The sequence below is a fragment of the Urtica dioica genome, chromosome 12, assembly GCF_054948205.1.
Source record: "Urtica dioica subsp. dioica isolate 48M chromosome 12, U.dioica_male_clone48M_v1_H2, whole genome shotgun sequence".
In the NCBI taxonomy this organism is placed as follows: domain Eukaryota; kingdom Viridiplantae; phylum Streptophyta; class Magnoliopsida; order Rosales; family Urticaceae; genus Urtica; species Urtica dioica.
The window spans coordinates 16,356,486-16,383,494 of NC_142767.1; the positions used below are offsets into that span (position 1 = coordinate 16,356,486).

Sequence of the window (27,009 nt, forward strand, 5' to 3'; positions counted from 1 at the left end):
GGTCCTTTTGGAGTACGTGAGTTAAAAAGTCTGGGAAAGCAGCTTCTATTTTGACCCATGGTTTTGTACAGCATCAATTTGCGTGGTAAATTAATGCTGAGCGTTTCGGATCAGAGGATATGAGCTTATTTTGTTAGTAGTTCTTCATGTCCACGCTCTTATGAAATTTAACTGCTATCTTGTTGTATTTGGCTGAATAATAGTTTACTCTTTGTGAGATGATATTGCTATCTTATTCGGGGGTTCGTAAACTATTAGGATGTGCTTTGATCCGTTCTTGTTTCTTGTTTAGTCTTTTTATCACTCTTTTTTACTAATCCTCTAAATGGAGTAATATATGCTATGGGTTTTCTCATGCTGGTATCCTTGCTTGATTATTATACTTTATATATTAATGTGTTTTGAGATCTCCTACAGTTTAACTTTTACAACAATCATTCAAGTACAATATTTTTATCGCCAAACTACCTTTATAGGTTCTCTGGCAATAATATGTCAAATGTGAAATTACAGAGAATTGGTAGAAGTTTACAAGACCTTTTAGGTTGAATAATAATCTCTGAGGTATTTTAGAAGTGAAATATGGGTTATCAAATTGATTAAATGGTCCTTTCAAAAGAAAAATTTATTAAAAATAGTTTGCAGTATTTTTTATTCCTAAGAGAGAACTAATTACATCATTAATTTCAAATTAAGAACAAACTAAACAATTTTGTAATTTTTTTTGCTCATATAAACTCATGGTTTAATTATAAATATTATATTTTTAACTTAGTGGTATTATGTTATATTATGTGATAAACATTAGCTTATTGCAAATTGGCCTATTAGCTCAGCTGGTTAGAGCGTCGTGCTAATAACGCGAAGGTCGCAGGTTCGAGACCTGCATGGGCCAAATCTTTTTATTTTGCCTTCCCATTTCTCGAGGGGTGTTTTCGTCAAATGACATTCATTTTCAAAATCAATCAAAGCGCTCTCTCTTGCTCTGTATTTAAAAGTTCATTTCAGAAAGAAAAACAGACAAACACACCGAAACTCTCTCTCTCTCTCGTCCGATCAAAGAATCCGCATTGGGAACACGAAGAATCAAATAATCTGCATAGGGAACACGAAGAAGAAATGGCGTCCATTAAGGTATGACTACTTATCTTATCGTACAGATCAATATAGATTTCGGCGATTTAGGTATGGAATTTTGAATTCTAGTTCGTATAATGTATAGTTCGGTTTGATTACAACCACGAAATTGTTCCAACTTCCAAGCAATCAAGTTTGTTTTGAATTCTAACTTTTAGGGTTTCGGTCTTTGATCTTCGATAGTGTGTCATATATGTATAGGTGTTATGTGACAAAACTACTTGTTCTTATTTTGTAAAATTTAATATCAGCAACGGAGTGCGGGGCAGAATCAACTGGCGAGCAAAATTAAGGTTTCTAAGGTCTGAGAAAAAAATTGTAGCGTCTTTCTTATTTTTTATTATTATTTTGTTACCTTTTCTTGATACTTTTTTTTCTTTAATAATTTGGTGAATTTATAGCCAAAAGTCGGAGCTGGACAAAGTGGAGTTGGAGGAGCTAACCGAATTCTTTGTGAATGTTAGTGACTTTAATTATTCTTATTATTTTTTTATCGAATTTCTTTCTGTTGAAGAATTTTACCATACAGCTTTGTTAAATTTCTTTTTTGGCTGTTGTTTCAAATGTGAATAGCTGGTGCAAGAAGTTTTAAGGTTTATTCCGAAAGCACAGTTGTTACTGGAAATTCTAGGATCAGGTACAAACTAAGCATTACTATATGGTGTTATCATATACTTAATTACTATTATCTTCAATTATTTTTCCTTGATTTTGTGCAAAAGGAAATCTATGCCGGTTATCAAAGCATCGACTATGGCTGGTCCAAGTGTTCAGAAGGTACCAATGGTGTTGGTAATATTCTGCAATTTGTAGAACTTATGCTCTTCTTTTTGCAACTTTGATGTTTTTTTTCTCGAACTTTGAAGGGGGTTTCGGAAAGTACAGAGATCGAAAAAAACATGAATGAAGACCCAAGTAAGGTTTTTGACCATATTTTTGTTGTAAACAATAGATTTTTGTACTTGTTTTACGACTTCTCGATTTCCTTCTCTAGCCAAACCGATTCTACGAAGAAGAGCATTGACTGATGTCAGCAACGTCAAAGGCAACATCGTCTCGAAGAATGCAGCACGTAACAGCTTGAAGCTATCGTAAGTATCTTTGTTTTTCAAATGAGCATGTTTTTTGAATTTTTGCTTTCCACCCTTACCAACAGATAGTTTACATTCTGCTATGTAATTACTGCTATAAATGCACACAGAATTAGCATTATACAAGAAGAAAGGCTTCATATAGGTACCCGAAAGGGGGACCAACATTCAACTAATTCTTTGGTACTCAAAACGAATGCATAGTAACTTGTAGTTGTAACCGCACAAATGTGACATTATTCATTATATACATCATTTCTACCAAATGAGAATTGTAGTAGTTTCAGATTGGGCTTAATTTCAACATGCATGGTCTTTGTTTTTTTTTTTTTTATTATTTGTTTATATCAATAGTTGCATCTCCATGTGTGTTTTATACCCCTTTTTTTGTAGCTCTAAGGTATCGAGTGATCTGGGAACCAGAACGAAGAATGTAATGTCAAGGAAATCAATTCAGGTAACTTGCTTCGAACCACCCATGTGTCTAATTTCTGATATCTGCAAATAAAATAGTGCATCCGCCATGAATCTCTTTCGTTTCACCAGTCATATATCGATAATTTTTCCTGAGCTACAGTGTGGTGCTCTAATCCTTGTAATATTATCCACCGAAATTCATTTGACATTGCAAAATAGTTACAGAAAATAACAAGGAGAGAGGTGATCTTAACTATTGTTCTTGCTCTGATTCTCTGAAATGGTGTAATCTGGAAAAAGCAGTTTGAGAAATTAGCTGTTGTATGCTATGTCTTGACATAATATAAAAACGTACTGTTTCTAGCAGATAGAATCGTAATACTGCCAGTGGTTATTATCTTCCTGCATTTTTTAAGCAGCAAGTTTTTCATTTTCTACTTGATAGTATCCTGAAATTTTCCTCCATTTTTCTGAACTAGGGAAACGTACCAGGCGGTCTTAAACAAGGTATGTCTAAATTGCAATGCGCAAAGAAAGGTGTTTTTCAAGGAAGATAATGATTTAACCTTTTTTGTAGTTGTAGTTGGGAGTAAATATCTGAAAGCCCCTTCAAATTCTCAAAGAAACACTGCTACAAGACTGAGCCGTGACTTTACAGCTTCAAATGGCAGGTCTGTTTTGTGTCTCTGTTATTAGTACCTTTCCATTGAACAAAAGAACTTATTTACAATTTGTTGTTTCAGTCTTAGTTTGATTCATTTGTCATAATTTGATAGATTTTCTTTGCTCCTAATTTGAATTATATGTCGAATGTTGCAGGACAGTGAGGACATCACTTATACCAACAAGGTTTGATGTCTACAAAAATTATTTGTTGACACACTATGAATAAGAAATGAACGAGTTATTGATGTTTTTCGTTTGCTGTATGTTTTTTTGCATATCACTTGAAGAAAATCACTTTTACCAAAGCCAGTGGGAACAGCAGACATTCCTAAGGTTGCTCGCCTCACTTTATTTTCTTAAAATTTAATTGATAACTAAATGGAATGTATTGGTGGATTGGTTAAGCATTGTGAATTCTCCGCCAGTTTTAATCTTTTGTTTTCCTGAAGTTGTATGTCATCTTATCTCTGAATGTAGGGAAATTCTGGAAGTCCTAAAGTGACAAAAGGAGAGAGTAGGTGTCTTGGTTCTTTTGATTGACTTTGCAATATTTTGCTGATGTGTCAAAGCCAAAATTTTCGTGATCTTTTAAATGCTGTTCTTTGCTTCAGTTAAGGTAGCAGCTGGTAGGAAAATAGTGGCTCGAGTAAGTACTTCAAGGACCCAACTCTGGAGGAACCGAGTAAGTGATGGTTTCTTAATAAGGTGAGTAATAGTCATCTATCCATCTGCTATTCTTTGGATTCCTAGTGGTTCTTACATTTTTCTGAGTGATGATGATAAACAGCTAGAGCAATGACGCAAATTATGTAACAAAGATAGCATGTAATATATTTTAGCTTGCACAATTATGCTATTACGGGAAGTTTGTTTGTGTTCAAAGCGATAAATAATAGAAGTTAGAGTCATTGTTGGTTGTTCATACCCTATCTGCTATTTTTGAAAGTGGTAAAGGTCAAGAAATAAGCCGTCTACTTGGGTAAAAAAAATGAACCAGTAACGGAATAGAATGAATAAGAGTTTTTTTTTTTACATCTGTATGAATTTACTATTTCTGAAAAACTTGGTCGGAGTTGGGATTTCAGTGTAATAATAGTTGTGCTTGTATGTAATCTGGGATTGCAGGGGACAGAATGCTGTGGATTCTCGGACAGTGTTAAGAAAATCTATCATGGTATGTAAAATTATATCAGCTGTTGGAACAACTTTGAATCTTATTGAGGGGTGGTATAATAATATCAATTATTGTGATCTACAAATTTCTTTCAAGCCTCAATTGTTGGTAGATATCTTCTGGCCAAATAATCGGATCAATCGCCAAAGAAGAAAATAAGGAGCCAACTTAACTGATCCTTTTTTTTCTATGAAGGTGTTTCCTACATAGCCTCTGGTTTGAAGAATATTACCATGTTAAGACAAATAAACTTTATCTTTCCTAAAAAAAAATCTGATGGCTTTTTATTAAACTACACCTACACGTACTTCTTTGTTCATGCTAATTTTGAGGCTTGTAGTTTATATAACACCTAATATTAGAGAGGATAAACTGGTAAAGTTTTCAGGCGTGAAATAGCACCAAAGCTAACACTGATGGCAACCTGGATCTGAATTCTTTATTTGCAGCAGATATAGTCTCTAGTTTTTCACTCTTAATTGCAAAACATGATTTTTCATACATTAGTGGTATGTGCTTAGAAAATGACTGCCTGTCTACATATGTGATCCAGCAGCCTGCGAAAACTGCAGCAAGGGTGTCTAGTTTCACAAGGAATAAAAAATCCAATGAAACTAAACGCCAGAGCAAATTGTCTATGGTTTCTACAACTACAACAAAAAATGATCAGTCAGCAAAATCTTCTGTATGTGAAAATCTCGCCGAAGAATCTATTCAAGGGCAAGTTTTATCTGAAGGTGACTGTAAACCGAGTACATCTGCGGCGGTGACAAAGAAAGTTTCAAGGCGGAGGAAGTCCTACACGTCTTCTTTAATGGAAGGACACAAGGTCGAGAAAATTGTATTTCTATGTTCTTGGATAATTGAGAAACTGTCTGTTTTCGTGGTAACATGTGATCGAAATCTGTTAAAACTTTTTCGTTTCTTTCTTCTTTCAAAGTAACTGACATTTTTCTTTCTTTTCTCCCAATCAATAATTTAATATAGCTGATTCTGAAGAAGTCAATCTCAAAACCTGGTCTGAAACTTGGGCATAGATACATCTCCAATTAACATTAATTTTGTTTCTACTGTCTCCAGTTACTAGAGCAATGTCATGATGTCTCAGAGCAGGAAAAGGTCGCTAGTATAGATGATAAAGGAAACCAGCTTGAGGTTGCTGATTATATTGATGAAATTTATCAGTACTATTGGGTCACAGAGGTATTTACTTCTATCATGATTAACTCTTTCCTTTAGCATGTATAGTATTTTTACTACATCAGATTCATGTGTTCTTGGTTGATGAAATGGTTATTAATTGCAGGCACAGATTCCAAATATGGGAAACTACATGTCAATCCAGAAAGACATTACGCCACACATGCGAGCAGTTTTGGTCGACTGGTTAATTGAAGTACTTATCCTAGCTCTCTGGAATATCTTGATTCTCCTATTTTCACCGGCTTTTCACCCAACTTGAATGTCAACACTAATTTAGTTTGCAAAACTATGTCTCTGATAACAGGTACACTTAAAGTATGACCTGATGCAAGAAACACTTTATCTCATGATTTCTTTGTTGGATCGATATCTCTCGGAAGTCGTAGTCAAGAAGGATGAAGTGCAGTTGGTTGGCCTAACAGCACTTCTACTGGCATCTAAGTATGAGGATTACTGGCATCCTAAGGTATTAATACTTGGTATCCTCAATCAGCGTGGCTTTCTCACAATGTTTTCCCTCACTTAACTTACCATTTATCTGATTTCCGTGTCCTTTACTATATTAAGGTTAAAGAGTTAATTGCCCTCTCAGCTGAGTCACATACGAGGGGACAGATGCTTGATATGGTATGTCTGTCTCTCTCTCTCTCTCTCTCTCTCTCTCTCTCTCTCTGATTGACAACTCTGAGTCTTATATCAAAAGAAAAGTTGTTTCTGATAAATTTCTCTTAGCATAAGTTACCATATCAAATGAATGATGAGAAAATATAACGTCCTCAACTGACAGTGTTCCCTCTTTTTTTTCCATTTCTGATCATATTTGGGTGCTGCTTCCAGGAAAAGCTTATACTCAAGAAGTTGAAGTTTCGGTTAAATATGCCTACTCCATATGTCTTCATGCTAAGGTTTCTCAAGGCTTCTCAGGCAGACACAAAGGTATAGAGTACAAAAATGTGATAAATCTTTTTTGTTTGACGAATGTCCAACAGGGAAAAGAAAATGTATCACAAGAAACGATAAATTTGCTAACGGCTTGTTTTTATCCTTGTTATTTTACCAGCTCAAACACTTGGCATTTTACCTCACTGACTTGTGTCTGGTCGAATACGAGGCTTTAAAGTTTAAGCCCTCGTTGCTGTGTGCATCAGCAATATATGTCGCACGGTCTACTTTAAAAATGACTGAACCATGGACACCTCTGTTGCACCGACACGCTCGCTATGATGAGCCGCAATTAAGGTAACTCCATTTTCAACCCCGTGCAGATAGTGTTTTACATTGTGTTATGAACGTTTGCTTGTCGCGATTTACAGGGAATGTGCGGAGATGGTGTTAAGGTTCCATAAAGCAGCTCGGCAAGGTCGGTTGAAGGTCACATACGAGAAGTATATGAGCGCTGATTTGAGTCGTGTTGCGGCAATGAAACCCCTTGAGACACTTCCACTCTGATATAGTAATCCAGACAGAAGAGCCTTCTTTTTTTTCCTTCTACTTTTCGCTGAAAAGGAAACTTGTTTTAAAAGGTAAAGTCAAAGCTCTTGATTTGTTTGATTTTTTTTCCCGGCTTGTGAAGTTCGATGCTTGCGAAACCATCTTTTCTTATATTGTTATGTGTGTGTACTAGTGGCACAAAGAATGAATGTGTATGGAAGGTGGTTCAGTTTGTAGTTGTGTTTTTTAAACTATCAAACCGAACCGAACCACAATCTATGTATCTTTTTTTACTTTAGAATTCTTAGTTTGATTTCGAAATATTAATATCAGTTCATGAAGCAAAGCATCTCTAAATAGTAATTCTAGAGAAATTGAGGAAACTTGCAGCAACAACATCACATCACTATCAAGTAGGCAGATTTAAGCCAATCCGTGGATTTAGAACCGATTCGATAAAAATAAGCTTTACCTCAAGCAATAAGATTGGTACATATTCCGATCTGTAAAAGCTCAAAAACAAAACCTATTTCCCTTTTGTGTTCTATATATGTTATATACAGCCCTTTGTTCCACTATGGCGAAAAGAGAACCAAAAAAAAAGCATTTGCTAATCTACCAGATATGTTTGATTGTATACACACTTGAGGTATAAATTAGCTATATATAACTAGCTGACTATGAACAAGTAACCAAACCATCCCGGCCAAGCAAAGTACCTTCTTGGACCAAAGTGTTCCTCACGGCATTATAGAACTCGACCCACGAACAAGACTCCACATTAGGCGGGCCCCACAAAAACGTCGGGTTAGGGCTCGCCGGACAGGCTGTCACGAGGTCCAGAACCGACGCGGCAGGCCTCAGGGTCTGAGGGAAATTGAAGGCCAAGTTGTCAACTTTGTGCTCGTAGATTTTGCCGTGCCTGTCCAGTTTGTATCTCGACGTGCCCTGAAACTGCCCTTTTGCTTCCCACGGAACTCGAGGCACGCCTTTCAAGTTCCATCTGATCAATATGACATTCTCCGACGGCTGCCAAATTCGGAAAACCTCCAAAGATATGTCTCGGAACAAAATCTTGCCATGAAATCTCAGTGCCCAGAAGATCAGTTTGTACTTCTCAATACCACTAAACGTGTTCAATGGATCCAAAAACGTTATATCATCTCTGCATATATTTTATACCACCGAGCTAATTAATAAAAGAGAAATAAAAATTGTTCATATTAATCAGCAGAATTATATCAATTTTTTTACCTGTAAATGTCATAATTGAGATCTTTGGTGAAGATTTGAGGGATGTCTTCACGGAGGGTCCGTACAGCCAATCCAAGATTGACATAAAAGTCATCTTTCTCTTTCTGCTTATCCTGCGCATCTTTTGGACCGTTATCCTGCGCACCACTGCTCTTCTCAACCGTGGGAGGGGTTTGAAGGAGGCTAGTTGTGGTGGAGAGAGTGAAAGTGCTGATGGGTTTGGAAGAGTGAGCGAGGCTTTGGTGAAAAATGGGCTTTTCTTTGCTCTTGTTGTTTTGTAGAAGAAGAGATTGTGAGAGATTCGGTAGAAGAAAAGCCATTTCTTGAGTTTCAGCGTTTCATGTGTAAGCTCTTTTAAGCTTTTTAGATTTTGGGGAGAGCGTGATGACGAACGAACAAGGAACTTGGATTGGCTTGGATTGTGTTATTTTTTTTCTTATCATTAATTGTTTTACTTGGTGTTTTTTGTGTCTTGTGTCGTGTGTACGTCGATAGACAAGAAAAAAAAAAGCATATTGATTTCGGCTTTAATATATTTATTATATTAATTGAGTGGTATTGGGCATAGCCATGCGGAAGTCTTATATTGTTGTGATTATTGGGATTTTATTCATTGGTCGTCGTGCTTTAGTGTGGACCTAAACTCCATTTTTGTGGCTCTCGCCGATTTCAATATTTAATTTTATGTATTTACATTCAAGGGTATTTTACGTATTACGTCATTAGGAAGGTAATCATTCTATTAACTTTTTTCTTAGGGAATAGACATTTTATTAATTGTAGGTATAACGTATGAACTCGAATGGCATTATTACTCAATACTCGTTTATCCGCTCGATACCCACTGGTCAAGTAATACCCGTTTGAAACATATTAATGATTAATACTCATTAACATTTAAATGGGTACGAGTAAAGGTACAAAAAACTTTTACCCGACTCGTTAAAATTTTTTTTTTTCAACATTTTAAATTGTTTGTTTTGTAGCTATGAATTTTAATTTGGTTTATTGTTCACACTTTGAATTATACTTTGTAGGGCGGCGCAAAAAAACCGTAAAAACCGTAAACCGGACCGGACCGGGGATTTTTAAACCGCCGGTCCGGTTTAAAACGGTTTTTTTTTTCCCCGGTCCGGTTTACTCAATGTAAACGGTCCGGTCCGGTTTTTTAAAAAAAAAAAACCGTTAAACCGGACCGGACCGGTTTATTTATAAAAAAAATTTAAAAAAATTTAAAAAAATTAATTGATGTCCAATTAACCAAATTAGGCATTTGTGCATGTATTTAACTCCCAAATATGATTATATGTTTGTGTTTTGGTAGAAAATTAATGGTTTTTTTTAAAAAAAATTATGTTAAACGGTTCAAAACGGTCCAACGGTCCAAAACGGTCCGGTCCGGTCCGGTCTAAACGGTTCAAAACGGTCTAAACGGTTTAAAACGGTCCGGTCCGGTCTGGATGATTTAAAACGGTCCGGTCCGGTCCGGTTTTTACAGTTTTTTGGTCCGGTCCGGTTTGGGTTTTTTTGAACCGTTTTGAACGGTCCGGTCCGGTTTTTTGGCCGGTTTTGGACCGGACCGGACCGTGCACAGGCCTAATACTTTGACTCTAAATTGTAGTTTATTATTTATATTTAGACTTATAAAATGGTTAATTTTTACTTTTTTATTTGCGAACCGGATTAACAGATAACAGGTGTTGAAATTTCACATCTGCCACTCGGCGGGTATTACCCGTTATTCGACTCCTTTGAGAAAATGGGTTAACGGATCGTATGACGGTATAAGTGTATTTATTAATACTCATACTTGTTGTCGTTTCTAGTATGAAATGGTAGTTTAAGAAAAAAAATAAAGAATATAAAAAATTATCTTAAGTCCACTACATTGCTCTTGAAATTAAATGAAATGGTTTTTAGTTACCCTTTGCTTATAGATGAGTGAAACAAAAAATTAAAAAGAAATATTAAAATGGGATGAATAAATACACGCACTATATATCAATATTACATAAGATTGGTATACGAGAAAAGTCGTGGAAGAGCTTATCGATATGATTAAAAGTAAATACTTTTATTTTCAATTAGTCTCTCGTTCTGGTTCTGGACCTTCTGGTAGACTAGTCTATTTCATATTTGAGCACAAAGAAACCTATGGCTCTTAATGTTTCTAAATCTAGTTCTTCATTATTTAGTAGCTTTTCTAAGTATATTAAATTAACTGAAGTTCATCAACATAAGTTCAATTAAAATACAAAAAAATTGGCTACGTAAGCCACCTAAACTATATGAATTGTAAATTAGTCAACCTTTGGTAAACACTTTGTAAATAGCCAACTTGCATATGTTGCAGCCTATTAACTACCTTTTTTACATGTTTGACTGAGTTAAATAAGTCTTTTACTAATCTGTTAATAAGTTAACTTGGCTATTTACAAGAAATTAACCAAAGGTGGGCTATATCCCAATTCACTATAACTGTGTGGCTATATAACTAAATAACCCATTAAAATAAGTATAGATCGAACTTATTTTCCCGAGCTTCATGGACGCAAGTGACAACTTTTTCAGGTAAAGTAAATTTATCATTAGTGTAAACTAAAATAATTATCGCAATTATCAATCTTTAACCATTTTCCTAATTATTTGATAGTTGATAGGGATGACAATGTCTAGGATCTTATAAAACCAGACCCTACTCACAATTTTTTTTTTTAAATCATATCATACTCATACCCATTTATTTTTAATGGGTCTAGTGTGGGTAAGTTCCTCGAAACTACATAGTAACTCATGAGTATTTTTTTTACTCATTTAATATTAGATTTATTAATTAAAATCTAAAAAAATACTTAAAATAAAAAATCTAAAAAATACTTAAATTAATAAATACTTACACTAAAATTTACTTATAATTTATAAATATAGTGATAATTTCAAGCGGCTAAAATTCTGGATAGGGTACTTAAAAATTATACTCTACTCATATTTATATAATTTTAAATGGTAATATATGTACTCTACTCATTATCCATTTATTCGGATAAAACCATATTCATAACGAGTAGGTTATTGCGGGTACGTGGATAAAAATGTCATCAGGGTTAAAAATATAATGTAATGGGTCTAAATAAGTCATAAGCGCTCAGCTATTTTGTGCAAATTATACGATTTTATAACTTACGAGACTATTATTTAAATTGGGACGTTAAGACTATTGAACCAGCGTAAATCAAGATGTGATGGAAACAGACCATTTTTTTTCTTATCAATAAGGATTCGAGGCTCAACTGGCATTAGGATAGGATTTATCAATAGAAGAATACCAAGAAAACAAATGCATTAGATAAGGATCAGTAAGGCATTCCAATGGGATATTCCATTACTAGTTTTCCTAGAATCTTCGTACAACAGGAAGTTATATTCTCAGGAACCCTCGGAAAAGTGCTTACCTGCTTGACATCGAATGGATCACATGCCAATGGAATATTCTCTATGGTTGATTTTCATAAAGAGTTTTTTTTTTTTTTTTTTTTTTGGAAAAACCGAGAATTCCATTAGAAAGAAGTGATTACAATCACTAATGCAGACTTTGAAAGTCCCAATACAGAGATGCTCATAATCTCGGACTGAATCGATCCCATTGAAATGAACATATGAAAGCGATCATGGGGTTTAAACGTGGCTTGGAATCCAACAATGCACACAACTAATCGAGCACAACATCAGCTCTTTGACAAAAACTTCTATGCTTGATAGGCAAACCCGAACAACCAAGAGCAAAAGACATCGAAAGAGAGTCTCAAACCTGCATAAATGTATGTCTAATAGGAATTCCATTACGAAAGGCTGAACGATGGCTGACCCAACTTCAGAAACCAGATAGATAGTGCTAAAAGCAAAGAAAACAGGGAAATTACAAACCAACATTAAACACATAACACACCACCCAATGAACCAATCGTAACCAAGACCCAAACAACCTGTCACTCGGCAAGCTTCAACGGCTCGAACCCACAGCGCGGAGCACCCAGTAAGCGACAACGATGGAAACGCGGGGAGCCGGGAAGATGTGGGGATGGAGCAGAAGATCTTGACGGACGAGTGGACGCGGCCAAGGAACCAAGGCGACGGCGGATCTGGATGCATATCTGGTTGCAGATCTAGTGGCGGGAGAGCTGCGAGACCACATCGAAGGCCGGCGTGAGAGGAAGAAACCAACGCGACGGAAATGAGAGAAGGAAAGGGTCGCTGGGGGAAAGGTCCACGGCGGAGACGATGACGACGCCGATCGAAGAAAATGGGAGACACCGAAAGAGCGGAGGCACGCAAAGAGCGTATCGTCCTCCCCCTCCGGGTCGGAGCCGAGCCGCTGGATTGCTCAACGCCGACAACCGAAGCCCAGAGGGGCGGCGGCAAAAAAACTTTAGGGTTCTCTGGGAGATGCGTTATTCAAAATCACTGTAGTCATTGACGAAACCAAAATTTCAATTTATTGCGATCGCATTGATGGAGCCAAAATTTCAATTTATTGCAGAACCAAAGAGGGGTTCAAATTTGCTAGGAAAAATTGGATGGAAAATGAAATTCCTATATCTTTGTTCTCAATCTCTATTCCCTTGATTTTTCACTCATAACTAAACATTGGCGGCCGTAACGAAACAAAACCAGAATATTGTTATGTTCAAGCTAAAAGAAGGTATGGTTCGATTAGGGATGTTCATGAAAACCGTCAAATCGAACAACTCGATCAACCAAACCAAATCGCACTCTTTTTTAAATCGTCTCATTAAAACTCAATGAAGTTTAGGTTGTAACCAATCAAATTCGCAATTGTTTCGGGTTGATTTGGTTTATTATAGTCGTGAGATTAGGTTGAACCAAACCAACCCGATCGTGTTAATCCTTTAATTTTTTTTAAGATTGCAAATATTTTATATGTACTATTGTTTAAATATATCATTTTTTAATAATATTATAATTAAATATAAAAATACTCAGTATTATACTCTATTATTTGCGGATACATGAAAATTTGATAATTAAAAATATAGATAATTTTTATTTTAATATGTAAATTTTTTAAACTAAGTAAATTTTGATTTTATTTGACATAACGTATTAAATATAATATACATATATGATTTTCATTGGAGTTATAAAATCATTTGTCAATAATTATAATCCGAAAAAATCAACTCAAACCAACCGGATTATTTTTGGGTTAGTTTGGTTTGGTTTTACCTTTCAATCGAGTTGGTTTGAATTTTAAAACTGAAAACTACAGGTGTTCGCTCATATTGATTCGCTCATTACCAAAATTAATCGAAATGGAGTTTTCCATTCCAACTTAGGCCAAAATTTTGGTAACATTTGGAAAATTTTGGTAACATTTGGAAAATTTTGGTAACATTTGAATTTCTGTTCAAATTGGAACCAAAAATTTCGGCATTTCCGGAATAGGTAAACCCAAATTATATTCCAAGCACAGCATATGAATTTTATTTAACCCTAACACAAATATGAATTCTCAAGTCTCGACAAACTTGCAAAACGAGCTCATTGTCGTAGAGGCCTAATGTTTTACTGTAAATTTGCTATAGCTCGAAAGCTGCAGTATGCGTATATATGGTAACAATAGCAACATATGGTCATATATATATATATGGGGTAAAAATAGCTAAACGAGTTCATTATCTGTAGAGTTGTGCTCATTGCTAATCTTTGGCATTGGAACAAGAGATCGAAAATTTAATTCCATTCCTATGGCTGCCAGTATCGCTAAATGGGACCACAGAATCATATACTTCCGCCAAATTACGAATTAGTGGGACGTTATTTCTGATCATTAACAATCAAAAGTTTTCGGTCCCCTAATCACCTATGCATTACTCAGAATATGGGAACTGGTTTTTTTTTACTGAAGACGGCGTGAAGTTCAAAAATTTATATATCACACTAGAAAATTTTGTTGGCATAAACTCGATATGTTTTGCAACATTATTAAAAAATTGTAGGATTTTGTTAACCCACAAATGGACGGTGCGTTTTCATTCAATAAATCTCTTAATTTCTCAGTCTTACAAGTACTTTATCTGTGTTATAACTTGCAACTCGCAACAGATTTGAATAAAAAATAAGAATCCCAAAATCCGCGAGTTTCAGTATTTGATATAAACTATTATAATTCAGGTTCACCAATTAAATTGGATAATGAATGTGCCCGTTCACCTTTTTTCTGAGCCAAAATTGTCGAAAATAAATAAACGCGGTCACTAATTCCAACTTATATTATAACCCAAACGTATCCGCGAAAGAAATACGTTTTTTTTCGTCTCGAGTCAAACTTAAACAGAAACACGGGACCAACGAATTTGCCTCACTTAATGGCCATCTTTGTAGCAAACTAGCGAGCAAAAGGTAAATCAATCACGGTTCGTATAACCATTTTACCCGCAAGTGAACTACAAAGAAAGCCGTAAAGTGAGAAGTAAGAGAAGCTTGTCGAAGGAACGCTATTTTCTGCAGAATTTTTTCAGATGTAAGAGCGATTGAATGCAAAAGCCTCAGAGAAGAGAGACAACTGCCAGGAATCAGCTCCTGTAAATATCACTTTCGGCAACGTACAGCGCTGTATACACCATTGAAATGAAGCGTACCAGAGACTCTAATTTATTGCCTTTCAATTTAATAATTTACTAAATCGAAAAAAATAAACTAGATTGAAAAAAAAGGCTCGTCTGTAGAATTGTTAGCATCAACGAGCATAGGGCTCTCATAGTTTGATGGTATATATATCGTCTTCATAGCCTAAGCATTGGATTCAAAAATGAAGATAGAAATCAAATAGAAAAAGAGGCCTCAGAAGATTGGATTAGATGTGTGTACATCAGGGAGATCAAAGATCTCTCAGATGGTACGGACAAATGTTTATGCATCACTGGCCAGAAGAGTAATCACATACAGAGTTGTGGATAGTGATAATTAAGAAAATATTAAGACGATGGAAATTCGTAAGAACCTGGAAGCCGTTGATGGTATTGGTATAGGAGAGGAAGGGGTTTTTTTTTATATAGAAGGGAGAAGAATCGCGATTGAAGCCCTAGGGGATGAGATTCCTAAATTACCCATACACAACCAATCTAACAAAATTTGGGATAAGTGTGGGCTTGTTTTGGGCCAGAGAATGATCAAGCCCGAAGGATTGCTCTGAGGGAAATAGTCAAATAAGCCGTTTTTCGTAACTTTTTTTTCAATATTAGTTGCTAAATTTTTTAATTTTCATAAATAATCGTATTTAATAATAGTTAATCAAATTTCAATAATTTGTTCCTAAGTTTTAATAGTTCTTTACTAAATTTATAAAATACAAGGGTATTTTTGTAAAAAAAAAACGGTTGATAGTGAAATATTTAAAAAATATGAGTGAAATATGAAAAACTGACACTTAGTTATGAATTTTTTTCCATAATGTAATTGCAGAAATTGCATATCTTCTTTTATAAATATTTGCAAAATACTGTGTTTTTCAAATTTTAAACAAATTTTGTTTTAAAGTGTAAGCATTATTCTTTTTAAACTGTTTTTTGTTTCACAAATTTATTCGTAAGAAAAATAATATCAAATAAATTATTTATCCTCTTAAAAAGAACTATAGTCTACACATTTTCAAAATGATATCAAAATATACATATTCACGGCATCTCCGCTTTTTACTCGGCTTTTTTTTTTTTTCTTTTCTTGTTCTTTTGTGTCGATCACAAAATTCACAATTCGATCAAAATCAAATTACAGTCTACACATTTTCTAGCCAAAAGGCTTGATTTCTTTAGCGAAAGTACTGCTCGCAGACTTGCTTATTTTTATGCCAGATAAATTAATCATTAGATAGTAAGATACAAGGGTCATATATGTTCAAGATTGAATTAAAGTTAACCAATCAATCCCTTTCATTTTTTAACAAAAAATTGGCTACGTAAGCCACCTAAACTATAGGAATTGTAAATTAACCAACCTTTGGTAAATAATTTGTAAATAGCCAACTTGCATACGTGGCAGCCAATTAACTACCTAAAATATATGTTTGGTTGTGTTAAATAAGGTTTTTATTAATTTGTTAATAAGTTTACTTGGCTATTTACAAGAAATTAACCAAAGGTGGGCTATATCTCAATCCACTATATCCGTGTGGCTATATAACTTAATAACCCTTTTTTTAATATATCTAATCTAACCATGAACTGTATTCATTCAAATTGCTTAATTTTCTATAACGCTCTGCGATAAAAAAATTAAAAAATAATTTTATTCCTCAGCATGATGTACGATCATTTGTCCCCAAAACTCGGCTATCTCGGAGTGGTCATGGCGGAAATACATAATGAAGTTTAAGTCCACTGTGACCATTTTGATCATAAAAAAAATGTACAATATTATACAATGTGAAAAACATTATCCTCACACTGAATTTTCTTTCTTGGGCGTATTACTTGGATAGTATTGATTTTATTTATTTTGTAAGAGTTTCGATACAAAAGAAGGATCTCAAAATCTGGAGTTGCATAAAAAAAATATTGTGAAGATTAATGTCAGCATATTATAAAAAATTCCATTCAACATCAAATGTATATTCAAAGTTGTCGACTTTGCTATAAATAAATGCGATCACTAGTCTAGCCATAATTTCACCTCAATTCGATACGAATTCCGAAAGAAATCCAAATCCTTTTGTGGATTTTGCTCACTGCAAGGCCATCTTTGTAGAGGACTTGAATACAGAAGGTAAAATAATAATAGTCCGTAACCGTATTACCATTTCGTACTCAAGCCGTCTACAAAGAAAGTCGAAGAGTGAGATATAAGAGATCTAAGCGAGTTTCAGCGAACGATATTTTCTTCAGATTTATCAGATGTTAACGTAAGAGAGGAAGGGTCTCTTTTTAAATAACCCTCGGTTGAACCCTAGGAGAGGATATTACTAAATTACCCATACACAACCACGCAATTTCGTTATGCTCTTAGGGATTTACTAGACATATTTGGGGATCATTATGGGCTTGTTCTGGGCCAGAGGATAATCAAGCCCGAAGGATTGCACCGAGGTAATGAAATTAATGTTAATGATGTTAGGAAAATTTCCATTTTCTTACTTTTTTTTAAAAAAAATTTACCAAACTAGGACCGATAAAAAAAGTCAAACGAGAGATACACAAAATTCTACCTATTATACCGTCATACTAATTACCAACCTACAATCTTTCCCAATAAAATAAGAAAATGAAATAGTGTTTTATAAGTGTGATATTTTTTAAAAAGTGGCTATAAGCCATTTTTTTTTTTCATTTTGTGGGTAATTGATATAAGAGGTACCAAACTGTAACTTGATACAGACTAATTCACTGTTGATGTCGAAACCTCACTAAAAATGTAACTTGATAAAGAAGAGAAACAAAAAGCCAGCATTAGTAAAACTCGGACCAAATTTCTTATAAGCATTTGAACCAGTGATCTGAGAACAGAGCTACCAAAACTGCTAACAGAACTGTAATTTGATAAAGAAGAGAATATAGACAAACATAATGCCAGCCTTAGCAAAAACTCCGGTGTAATATCATATCAAACTCAGCATATGAGCCTAAACAAAAATGGGAGTTTCCCAATCAATTCACACATCTAACTCTCCCATAACAAATTCCAAAAATGAAATTAATTAAAAAAATACACCCATCAAGCTTACATTGCCCCAAAAACTCTCCACAATTAATGGAGAAATTAGATCATACAAATGATGTCAATACAGGAAGAAGCCACACAAAATCTCCCCCCTCTCAACAAATAAATAATTTAAGCTCTATTAATTTACTTCACTAGTTCTATAATCTAACTCTCTTTGACTTGTTCTTTTGACTTGAAACTCTCTTGACCTTCTTTGGGAAACAATCTTGGGCACCGAAAACAGCCTCACCAAGCATTTCAGACCATAGCGCTTCAAATTTATTGTTCAGAAAACCTTCTTGAAACCAATCCTTGATTTCTGAATACAATTCTTTGCGATTCTCAGCCCAAACCTCACACAGATTTGCACAGCTAACAATTGCTTCTTTGAGATAATCAAGAGTTCCATTTTCTCCGACCACATCAAGAAGACTTTCGTTAATTCCCGATGTCTTCTCATCATCATCGACAAACTCCAAATCATTCTCTGACTCCAAATCATAGGAATCCTCAAACTCATTTCTCGTCTGTGTTAAATTCCTCGTCATCTTCTTTCGACTTGAACACATCAGTTTGGTCTGTCGATCTCCAGCGAGTATCAAAGGCATCGCTTATCTCAGTTCTCAACCATACTTATCCCAGCTTCAGAGGCAACTTGATCGGTCTCGGTGCTTTCTTTAGAAGCCTTCATAATGAAATCCTTTGAAGCTCTTCGCAGCTTTTGGCATAGATACTCCACTTCTCTCTGCCCTGTAACAAAGACTAGGATACCCCCTTGTGGAAGTCTCTTTTGAATCGCTAAAATCTTTTTATAAGCTTCGCCGATACAATAGATTTTCTCCGTTTTCTTTGAGAAGTCCACAGTAACTTTTTACCAACCAAGAAATCCTCTACTCTCAATGTAGCGCTCATGAGGATAAGTTTCAAAGGGAAAACCTGATTTTCCGGGCTTATAATTTCATCTGCAACCATTAACTTTTGCTGCTGAGCATATATTGTCTGCCATCAATTGCAAAATATTAGTTGGAAAAATAAAAATGTAACGAAATAGAGGTTTAAACTCGATCAATACAAGCGCAACTATCGTGAAAGCATTTCGATAAGGATGTCTGTGCTCAAGCTTCTCTCGTGGGCCTCTGCTAAAATTATAATGAAGTCATTCTGCACAAAAGATTATAAAAAATAAAATAAAAAAATCTTTATCTGTCAAATGTTCAACAAATATGCGGTGACAATGCAAGAGCTAGAGAGGTAAAAAAAACCTGAAGTTCTCTTAGCAAAATTTCCATGTGTCATAAACTTGATTGAACTGTTGTGTCCGATCTTTTTGTCATAATACCTAAGTTGAAACCCGACCTCTTTGCCAAGGGATAATCCGAGTTCATACGCCACCCAAGGAACTTCAAAGTACAAAAAGAACAAGTCAACAGCCAATATTCTTTTACGTTTGATTTGCTTTTACTTTGAATTTCTTATTTACCTCTACAATAACTGCTCTCTCTCTCTCTCTCTCTCTCTCTCTCTCTCTCTCTCTCTCTTTACCGACTCATTCTTCTTCAGATCTCTAATTTTGGTGAAATTATTGCCGACCGAGCTAGCCTGAGACATCAACTCTTTTTTTTTTTTTTCAGTAGGATTAAAATCCAACAGTTTACGTTTTAGCCATTAAATTCAAAACTTCTTGCAAAATAGCCCAAATTTTAAGCTGTTATTAGCAGCATAGTCAAAGCTGTAAATTTGTTTTTAGTAGAACTGGTCAAAGTTTAACAGTGTCAATAAAAACATTCACTGTTAATTTATTTACATCAATAGTAAAAATTAAGTATTGAGGTTTAATACTTGCGAATTTAACTAATTTTAGACAAAGATGGACTCTTTCGTAACTTTTTTTTTTTTTAATTTAAATTGGCTATCTAACTAGAACAGAATGTTTAATATATCTATCAACTTTAATTATCAAATTACAATCACAAAGCATTCCTCGAATTTACAGCATTCACGGACCGTTCTAATGTCTTATCAATTTCTCAAGCGGCGAATAAAAGCACTAGTCCCTAATCCACCTCAGACGAAAGATAAATAAAATTAATTATCTAAATTAGTAAATTCAACAATCAAATTACAACTTCATTTCAAATATTTTGAAATCGTTTCTCTTAATAATGTAATCAAGTCGCGTCTAAAAGAGAATAAGAGCAAAGTTGCCGATGAACAATACCTAAGAATTAGGAAGCAATATATAGGGATTATGTAATTAGCTATATAGCAAGGTTAGTGAATTATTTGTCAATGCCAAAATCAAGTAATCATCGTCATCGATTCGAGATCAGACTCGTCGTTACTGATTGCTGGTGTTTTCGAAGGAGAAGAATGAAAAGAAGTTAAAAACGATGATCATATTATTAAAATGGAATTTTATGAAGATTGCTTAAAACGATCCTCTTTGTCTCTTCTTAACCTGATTTGACAGCCAACATTATGCCCGGCATTATTTGATTTGATATATTATTTTTGGCATTTTGTGCTCTATTTTAATTGGTCATTACCTTAATGCTATATGATAAGCCATCACTTTATCATAACAGACCCAATACCGAATGATCTCTTAACTTCACTCAATTCAATTCTAAGATTTATCCATGTACACGTAGTGTTTTTTTTTTTTTTTTCTTTCTCTCTCGTCATTTAATTACATTAATTTCGGATTTAAACAAATATATATATATATATATATATATATAATTACATTTGTTTCTTAATTCACTGTTTTCTTATGAAAGCAAAAAATTACAACTCTTCAAGAACCAGTTTTTAATATATATTGCATATTTCACGTAGCACTAGCTAGCACTGTTAATTTGGATAAATACATGTCTTTTCATAATCTTATCATCATACCATTAATACTCAAGGTAATGAAATAACATCAACAAACAATTAAAAAAAAAAACATAATCCCAACCAAAAAGGCAAAAGCAGAGTGGGGTATAGAAATGAGCCAAAGATCCGCTTCATGACATCATAATACATTCCACCATTAATCATGACCCATTTTTTTTTAAATACAAGAAGAGGTTATTATATACACAATCCTATTTTCATAAACCTCACAAAGAAAACACAAAATGACCATTAAAAAAAAAAATTAAAATCAGAGTTTTCTCTTATGTTCGGGCCTGTGTGTGAACTCGAAATCGATGTGAACGAAAGCGCGTTCGACTTCGGGGAGAAGCTCAAACTTCTCTTGGAGGGTCTCGCCGATGTTGTGAGCTTCGATCAGAATCATGTCCTCAGGAAGGACAATGTCGACCTCAACAAAGTAGTGGGACCCGAACGTGTACGCTCTCACCGTGTCAATGTGCCTGATCGCCTCGTGATGGTTCCAAATCAAATACGTCAACTTCGCTAGAAACTCCGGCGGGGCCGTCCTTCCAATCAGAGAGATGACATTTTCAAGCACGGTTTTCGTCCACGTGTTCATCGTGTATAACGCGATCTAGACATTGGATACAACTTTGTTATCAATAATTGAAATACACATTGTGTAATTCAAAGTGTTACTAAAATTTTCACATGCTTTTTTTTATACCGTGTATTTATTATTTATTTGAATTTTCTTACATGGTGATATTATTCTAAACTGTATTCAAGTTATTGTCTAGTCTCTCTTTATTAAGTCTACAAGAATATACACAACTCATAATCTAGACCACCATTTTTAGTAAATTTGGTACCAATGCGAACTCATCGACGATATGATGTTATTTTATCACCAATGAAGACATATTTCTTATGTTAAATTTTCGATCAATAATAGTTAATTGAAAATACACTTTCGGCGGCACAAAAAACAATTGGTAAAACAAAAAAAAAACAAAAATTTAGTGATATAAGCCACATAAACATAAGTGTTTGTGTTTTAGCCAATGTTTTGTAAATTTTTTGTAAATAGCCAAAAACTGTTGGAAATATTTCGTAAATAACCATATTTACTAGAAATTTACTCTGCATTTTTTGTTATTTTTATAGCGTAAATAGATTTATGTGGTTATTTACAAAAAATTAACGAAACGTTGGCTATTTTAAAATTCTAACATTTCATGTGGCTAGATAGCCAATGGACAAAAAAAAATGAACTTTTGGTAAAATGCACAAATGAGCTTTTCATCGAATTAGCCCCAAAATATTTATAGGTGTGTTAAGTGATTTTCTATTATGACGCATTTAAAGGGAGTGAAGAAACTAAACAAAAAAAAGGATTAAAAGTTAGCGAAAAACATACTATGAGAGCTCCGGTAGGGTCGATCCACCAGTAGAATCGGACGGCTAAGATGGCTGCTACTAAGCCAACAGAATTTGTGATAACGTCGAAAAAATGATCTTGCGCATAGGCTCGAACAATTTCATTTTTAAATCTCCGACAGTAAAGCATGAGAACAAATTTCACCACCGTGACCGAAACCATTATTCCAATCATCCATTGCTCTTCCAAACTACTCATTTCAGGCCGGGACTAATTTGTGAACAAGTTACACAAATCAATTAGCCTTAACAACATTAGATTCAATTAAATTATCATTTTGGCTGAAATCGACGCACCTTAGTGACAAGGTGACGGATAGACTCGAGTAATATTTGCAGACCTAGAGTCGCCATCACCGAAGCAAAAACGATGATACCCTGTTCATGAGATTTCGGGTTAGAATAGCGACCTCAGATGTTCAGATTAATTATGTATAATTATCACAATATGTACACATCAAAGGCTTCTAATAAATCTTGTAAAAAAAAAGGCCTCTAATAAACGGGGGTTATAATATAAAATCTCAGGACATAAACTCTTGAAGATAACAGATTATCACCACCATCCAATTCATAAAGAAAAAGCAAAAACAAATTATCTATAAAACGTTACCACTAATTTATTGTGTGCTACAAATTTTAATAAAAGGTAAACAATATTGACTTATTGAGCTCGAAATACAGTAAAAAAAATATTAAATATTCACTTCTGTATCATATTCTTATCCAGAAATAGCTCATTTATATTAAACTTTTTTGTTTTTTTGTTTGGGAAAATTTTAAACAACGTTATAGTATTAAAAACACGGAAATGAGAGCAGGGATATTGGTGTACCACTGGTTGCATACGATTCTTGCCAATGGGATAGTGATACTGATTGGGGTTTTTCATTGCGTGTGCAGTGAACCACAGTATGAAGCCCGACAGGAGATCCAACAGAGAGTCCAGCGTGGACGCGATCACAGCCAATGATTTGCTCTCAATCGAAGCATAAACTTTGGCTGCGAACAAAACCATGTTTGCCAAGTTCGACGCGTGAATCGCCATTCTTTCACTCCTTGCCAATTGCTTCATCTCATCCTTTTTTTTGCATATATAAGCCAATGAAAGTATTACGAATTTATGCATATGTATATGTATATGTTAATGACATTTTAAGCTAGTAATAATAATTAGCGTTTTTGCGATTTCCAGCATATATAAACAGAAAATATATATTGACTATTTTTTTTTTCGCAATAACGCAGATCCATTACCATTACTTGATATAGTAACACTTAAAAAAAAAAAAAAATTGTTGATGTATATATTTCCATCAAAATCTTGATATTTCAATTCTTTTGCTAGAACTTTCGATCATAGTTGATAATTCCATAAAATTAAATCATTGTCATGAATATACTGGTTTAAAGTTTTAATTTTACTGTCAACTTGAGTCAACATATATTCATATATTAGGACCAATGTTTGAGAGTTAAAGAATATCTGTCGGTAAACCCTTATCATTCTAGCTTATCCGTTGGTATACGACCTCTCAAACATATTTTTTTTGTTCTCGTATTGTTTATCATTGTTTATGTGTTATCAACTCAAAATGAAATAATCTCAAATATTTATAACACTCCATCAAAAAAAAATTATAACTCAAGTCACACAACGTCACTTTAGCTAAGCTTATATTGAACTACTATAGTATTAGTGTTGACTTACTTTATCGTTTTTGTTATCATAATGATTGGAACGCTATTAATCATAAGTTTGTATATTTAACAGATATAAATGTACGAAAACTCTTCATTTCTTGTATTAACGATCAAACAGTTTTAATGTCAGTAATAATGATTACCCATCGTCTTTCTATTTATCCGTTGGAATATCCGTGTGGCGTACTCGACAATAGCGGCAACTTGAAACTTGACTGGGACCCACATCATACCTTATTCTACTAGTGAGACCTGACTCGGATTTTGCATTTCTTTTCTCTTTTACTTGACGCTATATCCATATCATCACATGGCTCAGGAGAAAAATAGAACAAAAATCATTGTGCTTTCTGAGTCACTCCAGGTTTACTGATTCTGTCTATTTCTTCTCAAGAGCTCATTGGAAAGTTGAGGCTCACTCATTAAAATGAAATGTCTTAAGAGTATTAATTCCAAAAAGTACTGTTCTTTTTTAAGAATCTAAACGTTTACACAAAAATATGTAAAAGAAGAAAAGGCAAACCAACTAACCTCTGTAAGGCTTCCTTGAACACAACCCATTTCAGTCACGTTATCCATTTCATTAAACCCTTCAAGAAGCCTCTCTTGCTTCTTGTAATACTCTGCGACCCCGAATTGTTTCCCTGTAATAATTGGCTATTTCAACATTAGTTTGAATTGTAAGTGTATGATTGTACAAGAGTGCACAATTATTATTATAGCATGATTAAAGAAAAAAGAAAAAAAAAAACATACAGCTTATATAAGCAATTATGTGATATTTGAACTTCTTTATCACCTTTTAATCACTTTTAGAGCAATGGTACAGAAAAAGTAAAGTGAAGCCTAACGCTACTTATTTCTTAATTAGTTAATTAACAAACTTCGTGACCTAGTCTATAAAGTACATATATATGTGTACTACTAGTAAATCATAGTGCTATAAAAACATCATTTGTCAACCAAGATTATAAAAATAGATATAATATATAGTATATTGATACACCACCTTTTTACTATATACATAAGATTATGAGCATAAAAAAATGTACCTTACCCTACCACATAAATAATTCCGGGTTTATTATGTTCTGCACTTTTACTAATGTTTTACGAGTTATATCCCACTAGGACCTCCAATGAGATACAAAAACAACAAAAATCCTGAGATATTGCCCGATGGAAAAGACACTACGTCGTAGTGGAACACTAAGGCCACCAAGGAAAAGCAACCACTTTCTTTCTATTTACTTGTTGCTACGGAAGAAAAAGTTAAATAATAATGATAATTATAATTGTAGGGTTGTTCCAAAAAAAATGTCCCTCTAGAACAATATATCTCATTGACAAAGTATTATTTATTTTACTTATAATTGGAATACATATTGACTACTCAATTTGTTCAAACTCAAAGTCTAACGTGTCAAACACTGATTTTTTTTTTTTTTTTTTTTTTTATTTCTTCCCCTTTTAAACAAATACTTCAATTGTTTTCCTTACTTAGCAACCATGCATGTCATATAGTATTAAAATATATAGTAGAATTAATACCACTCAAATAATAGACGTATGGCATGATCATCTAAGGCTAAGGGGATCATATCTAACTTGAAAAGTACGCAGAATATACACGCATTATATTGTAAATTGATGATTAAAAAATATGAATCATTAAAGAATAACACCGATTCTTAGTAAAACATTATAGGTAAATAAATATATGTGACATGGTATAATATAAACTAGACGGAGCTCTAGTAAGCAATCGGCTGTGTCTTATATGTCTATGCTATCTTTATTTTTGGAATAATTGAAATTAAAAAAATTGAGAGTATAAAACTGCAAAATTTAGTGGAAAACATTTTTATCGACCATACACCAAAGCAAAGGAAATAATGATGTTAAACTAAATTACGAAACGACAACTACATAAAAATATAAATATAAGTACGATATTAAAAGGATAAAATTCCCAGCCACGTGTAATTTTTATCTCCAAAAATTAAAGCGCTATGGCTTTGGAAAGAATACGAAGAAGAAAGTATTATTAAATTTTTTTAAAAAAGCACTAAAATCGGGAGTGTGAAATCTAACCACCCCGAGGACGGACAGTTAATTAGTTTGATGATTCAAAAATAAAAATAAAATACATAATCAGACGACAAATAATGCACACGACGATGCATAACCAGCTCCTGATCGTACGCGTGGCATGATGATAAATATCAAGGAATAAAAACTACAAAATAACACGTACTCGGGGTGCGAAAAAGGCGACGAAAAGCGAAGGTGGTGATATTAGCACAGCGAGCGACGTCGTTTTCGTTTCGCTCTGGGAGCCGGAAGTCATTGAGATCGAGTCTCCATGCATTCTTCTCCGGCGACATTCCGGCGATGTCAACCGGCGGCGACGGCGATAGCAGAGGCTCTCTCCTATTGCATTTGTCGCCCACGTCGTTCGGAGACGACGGAAAGCTCGTCGTAACGATCCCTCCACTACTCTTCTCCATAAGTTGATATTTGTTTTTCTATTTTTATTTTATCAAATCACTATAGACTATAGAGAAGATATATGAGTTTTTTTTTTTTTTTTTTTTAAATATGTGTGTGCCTCTATGGCTTCTTGTTTTGTGCGTGTATTTATAGAGATAAATAAAAGAGTGAAGAGAAGAAAAGAGAACGAGAAGAAATAATTGAGGTCTTATCTGTTACGGAATGATTTACCACTACTGTTTGTTTGGTTGATTAAAGGTTAAAAAATGATAAGATTAGAAAGAAAAAAAAAATTGTAACCAACTCCACTACTTTGCTGCGTGGAAATATACACACGTCATAATTACATATATATTCTTGAGTGATACTATTATCACTAGACGTGATTATATTGTTCGTTAAATCAAATAGCTTACTTTTTAA

The 27,009-nt window shown here is 34.1% G+C and overlaps 3 protein-coding genes and 3 non-coding genes across 9 annotated transcripts; 2 read left to right on the forward strand and 4 right to left on the reverse strand.

Annotated features, from left to right (window-relative positions):
• The first annotated feature begins 821 nt into the window (after nucleotides 1–821).
• TRNAI-AAU (transfer RNA isoleucine (anticodon AAU)) lies at nucleotides 822–895 on the forward strand. The gene has a single exon. It is a non-coding gene; the product is annotated as a tRNA-Ile (tRNA).
• Nucleotides 896–1,024: 129 nt separating this feature from the next.
• On the forward strand, nucleotides 1,025–7,440 carry CYCB3;1 (cyclin b3;1). 4 transcript variants are annotated; one of them, XM_089602989.1, is made up of 23 exons: nucleotides 1,025–1,134; nucleotides 1,389–1,439; nucleotides 1,539–1,596; nucleotides 1,711–1,774; nucleotides 1,860–1,929; nucleotides 2,004–2,052; nucleotides 2,132–2,228; nucleotides 2,622–2,685; nucleotides 3,125–3,152; nucleotides 3,223–3,316; nucleotides 3,465–3,494; nucleotides 3,599–3,644; nucleotides 3,789–3,825; nucleotides 3,923–4,016; nucleotides 4,437–4,485; nucleotides 5,039–5,314; nucleotides 5,566–5,688; nucleotides 5,792–5,881; nucleotides 5,993–6,154; nucleotides 6,256–6,315; nucleotides 6,526–6,624; nucleotides 6,749–6,927; nucleotides 7,002–7,440. In XM_089602989.1, the coding sequence occupies exons 1-23, from the start codon at nucleotides 1,120–1,122 to the stop codon at nucleotides 7,135–7,137; spliced, it is 1,971 nt and encodes a 656-aa protein (XP_089459115.1). In that variant the 5' UTR covers nucleotides 1,025–1,119; the 3' UTR covers nucleotides 7,138–7,440. The 4 variants fall into 4 exon arrangements, with proteins under 4 accessions (XP_089459115.1, XP_089459116.1, XP_089459118.1 ...); XM_089602990.1 differs by having other exon boundaries at nucleotides 3,229–3,316; XM_089602992.1 differs by having other exon boundaries at nucleotides 1,860–1,914.
• Nucleotides 7,441–7,557: 117 nt separating this feature from the next.
• On the reverse strand, nucleotides 7,558–8,835 carry LOC149379609 (plant/protein (DUF2358)). The gene is made up of 2 exons (XM_089602993.1): nucleotides 8,374–8,835; nucleotides 7,558–8,284 (listed from the first exon to the last, which is right to left on the reverse strand). Exons 1-2 carry the CDS (start codon nucleotides 8,691–8,693, stop codon nucleotides 7,798–7,800), a joined length of 807 nt encoding a protein of 268 aa, XP_089459119.1. The 5' UTR covers nucleotides 8,694–8,835; the 3' UTR covers nucleotides 7,558–7,797.
• A 6,270-nt stretch (nucleotides 8,836–15,105) lies between these two features.
• Nucleotides 15,106–15,185, reverse strand: LOC149379610 (small nucleolar RNA snoR116). Its single transcript, XR_016294331.1, has one exon. It is a non-coding gene; the product is annotated as a small nucleolar RNA snoR116 (small nucleolar RNA).
• Nucleotides 15,186–15,229: 44 nt separating this feature from the next.
• LOC149379611 (small nucleolar RNA snoR117) lies at nucleotides 15,230–15,319 on the reverse strand. The gene has a single exon (XR_016294332.1). It is a non-coding gene; the product is annotated as a small nucleolar RNA snoR117 (small nucleolar RNA).
• A 5,660-nt stretch (nucleotides 15,320–20,979) lies between these two features.
• LOC149379612 (metal tolerance protein 9-like) lies at nucleotides 20,980–26,717 on the reverse strand. The gene is made up of 6 exons (XM_089603377.1): nucleotides 26,351–26,717; nucleotides 24,625–24,737; nucleotides 23,225–23,470; nucleotides 22,687–22,767; nucleotides 22,370–22,600; nucleotides 20,980–21,583 (listed from the first exon to the last, which is right to left on the reverse strand). Exons 1-6 carry the CDS (start codon nucleotides 26,601–26,603, stop codon nucleotides 21,239–21,241), a joined length of 1,269 nt encoding a protein of 422 aa, XP_089459503.1. The 5' UTR covers nucleotides 26,604–26,717; the 3' UTR covers nucleotides 20,980–21,238.
• Nucleotides 26,718–27,009: the final 292 nt, after the last annotated feature.

Excerpts from the sequence above, each read along its gene's own strand:
- LOC149379609 (XM_089602993.1), bottom strand. The coding sequence starts at position 8,693 with ATGGCTTTTCTTCTACCGAATCTCTCACAATCTCTTCTTCTACAAAAC. Across the intron at positions 8,285-8,373 it reads CTCAATTATGACATTTACAG|AGATGATATAACGTTTTTGG; the intron begins GTAAAAAAATTG and ends AAATATATGCAG.
- LOC149379612 (XM_089603377.1), bottom strand. The coding sequence starts at position 26,603 with ATGGAGAAGAGTAGTGGAGGGATCGTTACGACGAGCTTTCCGTCGTCT. Across the intron at positions 22,768-23,224 it reads AGAATCGTATGCAACCAGTG|GGTATCATCGTTTTTGCTTC; the intron begins GTACACCAATAT and ends TCTCATGAACAG. Across the intron at positions 21,584-22,369 it reads ACCCTACCGGAGCTCTCATA|ATCGCGTTATACACGATGAA; the intron begins GTATGTTTTTCG and ends TCCAATGTCTAG.